The sequence below is a fragment of the Myotis lucifugus genome, unplaced genomic scaffold (assembly GCF_000147115.1).
Source record: "Myotis lucifugus unplaced genomic scaffold, Myoluc2.0 scaffold_1077, whole genome shotgun sequence".
NCBI lineage: Eukaryota > Metazoa > Chordata > Mammalia > Chiroptera > Vespertilionidae > Myotis > Myotis lucifugus.
The window spans coordinates 48,788-58,562 of NW_005872125.1; the positions used below are offsets into that span (position 1 = coordinate 48,788).

General features: G+C 44.1%; 1 protein-coding gene across 1 annotated transcript; it reads left to right on the forward strand.

The window, feature by feature from the left end:
- The first annotated feature begins 3,655 nt into the window (after nucleotides 1-3,655).
- LOC102436644 (zinc finger protein 2 homolog) lies at nucleotides 3,656-7,224 on the forward strand. The gene is made up of 2 exons (XM_014449233.2): nucleotides 3,656-3,776; nucleotides 5,498-7,224. The coding sequence occupies exons 1-2, from the start codon at nucleotides 3,656-3,658 to the stop codon at nucleotides 7,222-7,224; spliced, it is 1,848 nt and encodes a 615-aa protein (XP_014304719.1).
- Nucleotides 7,225-9,775: the final 2,551 nt, after the last annotated feature.

Consider the following 9,775-nt stretch of genomic DNA (forward strand, 5'->3'; position numbering starts at 1 on the left):
GTTTATTGATTCTTTTAGGGAGAATGGGAAGGAAGGGGGGGAGAGAAACATCTATATGAGAGACATATGTTAATCTGATGCCTCTTGCATGCCCCCTACTGGGGTTTGAGGAAGACATGTTCTAGTGCCCTGACCTGTTCTAGTGACCTCTAAGTGTAGGGTATGATGCCTAACTGAGTGAGTAACACTAACCAGGGCAGAGTAAATTCTTGTATTATTATTTGTTAATTATTGTATTACTTCCCATACCAACAACTCTAACCCTACTTTTGGCATACCCTATATTTACCTTCTGCCCTTTTACAAACTCTCTCTCTACCTTCCCCAGTCCTACAAGTAGGCATTGATTTTCCTTCCATTACAACACAGTAGTGCATATTTTTCATAATTTTATAGGCACTAGAAGGTGTGTGCTCTTTAACAAATATTGGTTTCCTTCACCCTACATATAGTTATTTTGAGATTCAACACAAATTGTGTACTGTGAATTACTACTTTAATGATGTGTCTATGACTTTGGTTATTTCCAGGTTTGGGGTATTACAGAGAAATCTGCTGGGCATATTGTGTTCAGTTCATTATCTAGATGTATGTTTTACTGATCAAACTGTTGTTGTGTGGGTGAATGTTTTACATTGTAAGATATGTGGAACTGTGATCTAAAATGCTTATTTTCTTTGCATTCCCACCCACCCAGAGTAATGAAAGTTCCCGTTTTTCTGCAACTCTGCCAGCACATATGATGGTAATTTTTTTTAAATACTGGCCCAATAAATGAGTATAGGATTACCTCACCTTTGTTTTACTTTCATTTACCTAACAATTTTTGATGGTGAGCATTTGTTTCATACATATATTCACATTGTCTTTATCATATTTGTTAAAATGTCTGCTCAGAATCTTTTAACAATTTTTAAAATGAATTTATTACCTGGAGAGCATTATGCTAAGCAAAATAAGCCAGTCAGAGAAAGATCAGTATCACATGATATCATCATTTGTGGAATATAATGAACAGCATAAACCAGCGGTTCTCAACCTGTGGGTCATGGCCCCTTTGGGGGATAAACGACCCTTTCACAGGGGTGGCCTAAGACCATTGGAAAACACATATATAATTATATATTGTTTTTGGGGGTCACCACAACATGAGGAGCTTTATTAAAGGGTCGCTGCATTAGGAAGGATGAGAACCACTGGCATAAAGTGATGAACAAAAATACATTCAGAGACAAAAGCATCAAAGAGACCTTCAAACCTCAGAAAAAAGGCATGAGAGGGTGAGCGGGGTTTGGAGGATAAGAGATCCAAAGAACAGTATGGGAGGTGCTCTTTATGTCAGGGTAGCAGGTGGGGGAACCGGGCTGAGCTGCACAGTCACCCACAGGGCATGATGACATCAGTGTGGTCCTGGGACTAAAACAAGAGCAGCCGGGCACTAACATTGACAGACGAGTGAATGAAAAGGGTGTCCATTTCTGATGGTGTCTTCATGATATGATATGGGAAATTTTAGGATAATTTCTAACAAGATGGGTTGTTGTGGTGCTACATACGAGGTCCAGAGCTTAGGTGACATATATGTGCCCACCTGTCATTTCTAGTTGAGGCCTGACCCAGTGAACAATAGGAATGAGATAGCATAAATCAATGTCACCTGCACTTGAAAATCTCCACCAGCATGGGGAAGGGAGAACAGAGAAGGTTGAGAGAGAAATATATCACAGAGGTGGTGAACTAGAATTTTAGAAAATAAACTAGTTAGAAAACAACCTGTCCTTGTGATGGCTTATTTATGTCATTAGTGAAGATGTGCCTCTGGGAATGAAGCTGTGAGACAAGTGTGGATCAAAGAACTATGGGCAGCAGGTAATGCAAAGTGATGGCCTCAGCAAACTGGGATTGGAGTCGGAAGTGTAATGTGCATTAGCATTTTGGTGTCTTTGAGGGACAATTTGGAGGACAACATGGGTATTGCCTGAAAAGACCAGTGTCAAGTCACTCACAGTCCCTTTATGTTCAACACCTCGTCTTACCCTATGTTACTGGCACCCACTGTTATTGAAAGGGGGCAGTCTGACTCTCATTTGAGGCCCAAAGCACAGGTATATTATAACTGCTCATCTGCCTTTATTGTTGTGAGAGACACAGCATCAGTCTGCACTAATAAAAGACAAACATGCAAATTGCCTGTGCCTTCGCTACGCCTTAAGCCACTCTCACCAGCCAGTCAGAGCGACTATATGCAAATTAACCAAACAAGGTGGCGGCCGGCAGCCACGGAGCTGTGGCAAGCAGGAGGCTTGGTTGCTCCAATGATGGAGGAAGCCAAGCTTCCCGCTTGCCACGGCGGGCTCTGAGCTCCACTCAAAGCAACAAAGTTTCAATTATAGAAGGTAAATAAACCCCAGATACCTGCTTTCAGCTGGCTGTGGCCACGGAGCTGGAGCGACCAGCTGGCTTCCCTCTCGCCCACCCTTGCCAGCTCTGAGCTCCTCTCAAAGCTACAAAGTTTCAATTATAGAAGGTACATAAACCCCAGAATTAAAAAAGAAAAGTAAAGAAGGAGAGGCTGGGAGCTTCTGTCACCAGGGGGCTTGGCCAGCCTGAAAACAGACTGGCCCTCACCCAGACTGGCCAGGCACCCCTGTGGGACTCCCCACCCTAAAGGGGGTGTGGCCAGCCTGAAAACAGCCTTCAGCCCCTCACCCAGGCTAGCCAAACCTCCATGGGGTGAGGGTTCCCACTGGGGAAGGGGCTTGACCAGCCTGCAAACAGCCATCAGCCTCTCACCCAGGCTGGCCAGGCACCCCAGTGGGGACCCCCACCCTGAAGGGGTTGTGACCAGCCTGCAAACAGCCATCAGCCCCTCACCCGGGCTGGCCAGGCACCCCAGTGTGGACCCGCACTCTGAAGGGGATGTGACCAGCTGCAAACAGCCATCAGCCCCTCACCCGGGCTGGCCAGGCACCCCAATGGGACCCCCACCCTGATCCCAGTCACCCTTCAGGGCAAACCAGCTGGCCCCCACCCATGCAGGCCTCTATCCTATATTATAAAAGGGTAATAGGCAAACTGACCCTAACAGCAGAACAACTGGAATGACTGGTCACTATGACCACACTGACCACCAGGGGACAGACGTTCAGTGCAGGGGCTGCCCCCTGGAGGTCAGTGCACTCCCACAGGTGGAGATCTCCTCAGCCACAAGCCAGGCTGATGGTGGTGGGAGCCTCTCCCACTTCCTCAGCAGCACTAAGGATGTCCGACTGCAGCTTAGGCCTGCTCCCTGCTGGCAAGTGGACATTTCCCCAGGGCTGCCGGGCTGCCAGAGGAATGTGTGACTACCAGCTTGGGTCCGATCCACCAGGGAGTGGGCCTAAGCCAGCAGGTGGACATCCTCCGAGGGGTCCCAGACTGCAAGAGGGCATAGGCTGGGCTGAGGGCCCCCCACCCCAAGTGCACAAATTTTTGTGCACCGGGCCTCTAGTAGGAATATAAGGAGAGATTGACTTTTATGGGATTAAGGCCTGCTGTCTTCCCTGATATGGGGAGTAGAGGAAGCAGTTGGATGTGCCTGGTGGGGAGTGTGACAAACTTGGCATCTCAAGAGAGAATCTTATCATGGGATGTACTGTCCTCATTATGACAGGATATGAATTTTGAGGACGTGGCCATTGCATTCGCTCAGGAGGAGTGGGAGATCCTTGATGAGGCCCAGAGACGTCTGTACTGTGATGTGATGCTGGAAGTGTTTTCACTTGTATCATTCGTAGGTAAGTCCTTCATCTCTCCTAGTGTCCTGAAGTGATACCCACTCTTTATTTATTCTCCATACATAGCACTCTCTCTCTCAAAGCAAGACCATGGGCTCTGCTCATTTCCCCCACTGTCTTGTGAAATGGGCTGTGGCTGCCAGTGCTGAGCTCTCAGAGAGCCCTGAGCAATAGACTCCACAAACTTCCCTAACACCAGTTGCCTTAGGAACTGCAGGAAGTGTCTGGGTGTCAGCAGTCTTACAGACAGCTTAATGGGTCCCTCCTGCTCTTCCTCACCCAAGAAGGGTGACTGTATCCAGATCCATGGCCTCCACTTCGGCACCTTTTCTGTAGATAAGGACCTTGGTGAATGCTGTGCCAGGTATCTTCTTTATATACATGAACCAGGGGCTGTTATTGTAAGACCCTCCTTCCATTGTTGTTTGTAATATTACCTTCTGTGAATACTGTTGCAAGCCGAATGCAATGCGCAAGTGATGGCTGTTCACCTCTGTTGTCTTTCATTGATACTTGGAATATTTAGTTTGTAGATATTTCTAGAGAAGGAGGTGCAGGGAGAACACTGGGTTTCTGCAGGGTGAACATACAGGATGTTCCTAGGGGAAGCCTTGTCTGGCTGAGTGGCAGCTCGGGGGAGGTATGACATAAGGATGGTGTTCAGATTGTACCAGGAACCTGCTCCTGTTTAATGATGTTTGGTGCAAGTTCCAATGGCCACCCCTCATTTATACATTTCCTTTTCCATATTTGACACTTTGCTGGCTTCTCATTTCATCAATGACTTTCTAGCTTTGGATATCTTTGCCTTTGTGTCCTTTTTACATCACCTATTCCTTTGCACATCTCTTTCTGCAGTATTCTACAACATGGACCTATGCAAGTGTTATAAGGAGCACATACACTGAGTGGCCAGATTATAATGACCACCCCATCAGGACTTCATTGACACTTACAAAATACTCAATATTGAAAACTTCCTAAGCAAATACTCTCAAGGTTTTATTATCATTATTATTATTATTCTTTGCATAACTAATTCATTTCTTTGTACTGATGGGGTGGTCATAATAATCTGGCTACTCAGTGTACATGCTTAAATACCCCTAAAATACCAGCTACTTGTTTATTGAATTTTACTTGGAATGAGATGTAACCAACCTTCTGCACAGCTTGCCTATGTCACCAGCATAGAAGATCTGATGCAGTGATGGCAAACCTTTTGAGCTTAGCATGTCAGCATTTTGAAAAACCCTAACTTAACTCTGGTGCCATGTCACAAATAGAATTTTTCTGATATTTGCAACCATAGTAAAACAAAGATTTATATTTGTGATATTTATTTTATGTATTTAAATGCCATTTAACAAAGAAAAATCGACCAAAAAAATGAGTTTGCATGTCAACTTTGACACACGTATCATAGGTTCGCCATCACTGATCTACTGAATGCTGTTAGCAGCAGAATGAGCTGGACAGTCCAATTCTCCTCCATGTGCTACTTGTCTTGTTTTTGCTCTATTTCTGCTGAAGTCTCCCTTGTTTTGTGATCTTCAGTGCTCAAGAACTTCACAGTGACCTCTTACTAATCCATCTTTCAGGTCTTTTATTTTCAGCCAATTGCATGAAACCAATGTAGTATGTGCAATCCACTTTTATAATGGGACTTCCCCCTGTCACCAGAGTCAACATTCATTTCGTCATCATTCCTCTGTTTTCAGGTCCTTGGCGTAAGATGGATGATGTGGAGGCCTACTCTCAGCACAGTGTATCCTTAGGAGATTCTCAGCTCAGGGCTTCCAGGACAGCTACAGCCACCCAGAGGACCCATCTGTGTAAGCCGTGCTTCTCAGTGTTAAAAGATATTTTGCACCTGAGTGAGTTACAAGTGGTTTACTTTGAGAAGAATGTGTTCTTAAGTGATGCATGTTTGAGAGACTTGTGTTTCAGCGCAAACCCGCACCAGCAACAGAAGGATGCCAGTGGAGAGAAGCCCTGGAAAGAAGATATGGAGAGTGCCTTGCTTGTGAGGAGTTGCTGTTTCTATTTATCTGGGATGCCTGCAGCTAGCATGGAGGCTGGGGAAGACTCCCCAGCCATCTCAGGGCTTCTCCAGCACCAGGCCACTCTTAACACTAAAGAGCCACACAGTAACAATGAGATTTCACAGGAATTTCTCAGTGGAAAAAGACATCACCAGTGGGTGGAATGTGAAAGAGCTGACAGCCAGAAACAGAAAGTTGCTTATCAGAAAGGTCTCTGTTCTGGAGATATGATTGATGAGTATAATAAATGTGGGGAAGTGTGTAGACAAATGTTTCACCACCCTCCACATGGGAGAGTTCACAGTGGAGAAAAGCCTTATGAGTGCAGTGAATGTGGGATATCCTTTCGTCAAAAGTGTTACCTCATTGTACACCAAAGAGTTCACACTGGAGAAAAGCCATATGAGTGTAGCGAATGTGGGAAGCATTTCAGAGAAAAGGGTGCCCTCACTAAACACCACAGTGTTCACACTGGAGAAAAGCCATATGAGTGCAGTGAATGTGGGATATCCTTTCGTCAAAAGTGTCACCTCACTGTGCACCAAAGAGTTCACACTGGAGAAAAGCCATATGAGTGTAGCGAATGTGGGAAGCATTTCAGATTAAAGGCTGCCCTCACTAAACACCACAGAGTTCACACTGGAGAAAAGCCATATGAGTGTAGTGAATGTGGGAAGCATTTCACTGAAAGGGCTGAACTCACTAAACACTACAGAGTTCACACTGGAGAAAAGCCATATGAGTGTGGCGAATGTGGGCTATCCTTTCGTCAGAGTTCTCACCTCACTAAACACCAAAGAGTTCACACTGGTGAAAAGCCATATGAGTGTAGTGAATGTGGGAAGCATTTCCGTGAAAGGGCTGCCCTCACTATACACCACAGAGTTCACACTGGAGAAAAGCCATATGAGTGTAGCGATTGTGGGAAACATTTCAGAGTAAAGGCTAACCTCACTGAACACCGCAGAGTTCACACTGGAGAAAAGCCATATGAGTGTAGTGAATGTGGGAAGCATTTCAGTGAAAGGTCTACCCTCAATAAGCACCACAGAGTGCACACTGGAGAAAAGCCATATGAGTGTAGTGAATGTGGGAAGCATTTTAGTGAAAGGTCTATCCTCAATAAGCACCACAGAGTGCACACTGGAGAAAAGCCATATGAGTGTAGTGAATGTGGGAAGCATTTCAGAGAAAAGGCAGCCCTCACTATACACCAAAGAGTTCACACTGGAGAAAAGCCATATGAGTGTAGCAATTGTGGGAAACATTTCAGAGAAAAGGCTACCCTCATTAACCACCGCAGAGTTCACACTGGAGAAAAGCCATATGAGTGTAGTGAATGTGGGAAGCATTTCAGTGCAAGGTCTGCCCTCAGGAAACACCACAGAGTTCATACTCGATAAAAGCCACATGAGTGTAGTGAATGTGGGAAATCCTTTAGTGAAAGCTCTATCTGCAGTGAAGACAAGAGAGTTCACACTGGTGAGTGTAGTGAGTGTGGGATTCCTTTTAGCTACAACTATAACCTGGTTAGACACCTGTAATTTCACACTGGAGAAAGGAAGTAAATGTGCAGGGAATGTTTTATTTTTCTCACTAAGAATAAGAACACTTAAGGGGCTCTATGGGACCCATTTACATGAATGTAAACCCCTTTAATGAGAACATACACTCTGCTAGATTCGTCATAAAATTGAGGTACAAGTGAGACTTGAAGGATCTGTGTTGGACTTGCTAACATGTCCAGACCTACAACCCAATGATGTCACTGTGAGTGTTTATCACTAAAGAGATTTCACAGCTAACACCTGCCTCACCTGAGGAGTGTGCATCGGTCACATTCCCTGGGTGCTCCGGGGAATGTATTCTGTGTTCTCGCTTCTGATTGAGGTAATTATGATTCCTCCAAGCTCTTGGCAGTATCTTCATTCATTTCTCTATGACTAGAAAATGGACCTCACCCAGGATTCATTCAGAGCACCTGTTCTTAGCTAAGAAGTGCTACTACCTCTTTCAGGGACATAGTGGTACTCACATTATGCTTTGATAAATTTTGGGGTTTTTTTTATTCACCAACCTGCAAACTCTGTGCTCTCCTCTGCTCTGGTTTATGATCTTTTTTTAAAGGTGTTTTTATATTTGTGTTGTTATTTATTAGTGCATTATTTTTAACACCAACTACTCTAAACCTGAATTTGCCACACTCTGTATTTGCCTCCAGTCATTTTGTAATATTTCTGCTTCCCCAACCCTCCATGCAGACATTGATTTACCTTCCTTTACAATAGAGTAGTTCATATTTTTCATAAATTTATTGGCACTATAAGGTGAATTCTCTTTAACAAACACTAGCTTCCTTCATGCTATACAGATGTTTGAGATTTAACACTAACGTTTATATAAATAATTTTTTATTTCTAGAAAATATTGTATTCTATGGATAACCACTTTTACTATTGAGCTGCCTATAATTTCAGTTATTTCTACGTTTGGGGTTTTAAAAATAAAACAGCTCAGAATATTGTATTCCATTCTTTCTACAGATGTGTGTCTTATTAAACTGTTCCAGTGTCAGTGAATGTGGTACATTTCAACATATATGGAACTGTGACCTCAAATGGTCAATCAGTTTGCCTTCCCACCCACCCAGAAAATTCTATGCAACTCTGCCAGCACATGCAAAGGTTAATCTTTTTAAGTACTAGCCCCATCAATGAGTGTACTGTTAACTCGCTTTTGTTTTACTTCATTTCCAAAAAGATATTTGATGGTGATGATTTCTTCATGTATTTCTTTCACTGTCTTTATCTTCTTTGTTAAAATGCTCAGGATTTTTTGTTTCCTTTTAAACTTAATTTATTATTCTATTCTAACCAATAGGAGGGCGGTGCAGCCGCTAAGACATATGTTTGAATTTCACTCAGTCCTCAGTGACTCGGCTGATTTTTTGGCCATATGGAATTCTTGGTTTTTGAATTCTATAAACAAAGTGGTTTTTCTCAATTTTTACCCTATGTATGATTTATAGCCCACTTGTACCATACACTTATACATTTAATCTGCATTGTTAATTCTCCACCGGTGTTCTTTAAGTTTAAGCATTTAATGATACATTGAAGTCTAGGTTTGTGGTAGTTGAAAATTTCCCTGGTGTAAATGTCATAACCACATTCAAACTGTGAAAATGATGGCATTGAACATGGACATAAGATATTTCAGTAGTACATCATTTTATTTTACTAGTGACTGGGTGTATGGACTTGTGCACATTGAAAGGAAATTAATTAGAAAGTAACCAGTGGGGTGGGACTGGCTGAGACGGGTCTGACACAGCCTAATGCCAACTTCCCCCAGTCCCTCCTCATTAGGCTCCACCTGGGGCAGCGCCTTGGCTTCAAGTGTGTCTGTGGAATGAGTGGGATCCCTCTGGCAGGTGAGGTCCTGCGGCCTGGCCTGCAGGGAATCAGGCCGAAACCAGCTCTCCGATACCTGCTGAGGGATCCTGGATTATGAGAGGGCAGTTGTCAGGTGACACAACCCAGAATCAGGCTCCCTCCTCTCTGGTTCCGGGATGCGTGACCCGAGAATTGCCGTTGCCTTCCATCACTATCTCTCATCCCAGTGGTTCTGGTATCTATCTATTCTCAGATACATTAGTGACTTATTTTACTAAAAACCCCTGATAAGTTTCTCCCTGGCCAGAGAGCTCAGTTGATTAAAGCATCATCTCAGTAGTGCCAAGGTAGTGGGTTCCATCCTCAGTCAGGCTCCATGCAAGAATCAAACAATGTGCTGCCACCAAGACATAGCCGCTGGATCTGGAGCCAGAGGCGCCACCAGGGATTACTGGACCCAGCAGATCCAGGCTGAGCAATCTGCATTTCCATCTTAACCACAGGAGAAAGGGTAGCTGGTCGGTGGAATTCTTGCTCCAATTCTTGCTCCACGGACACG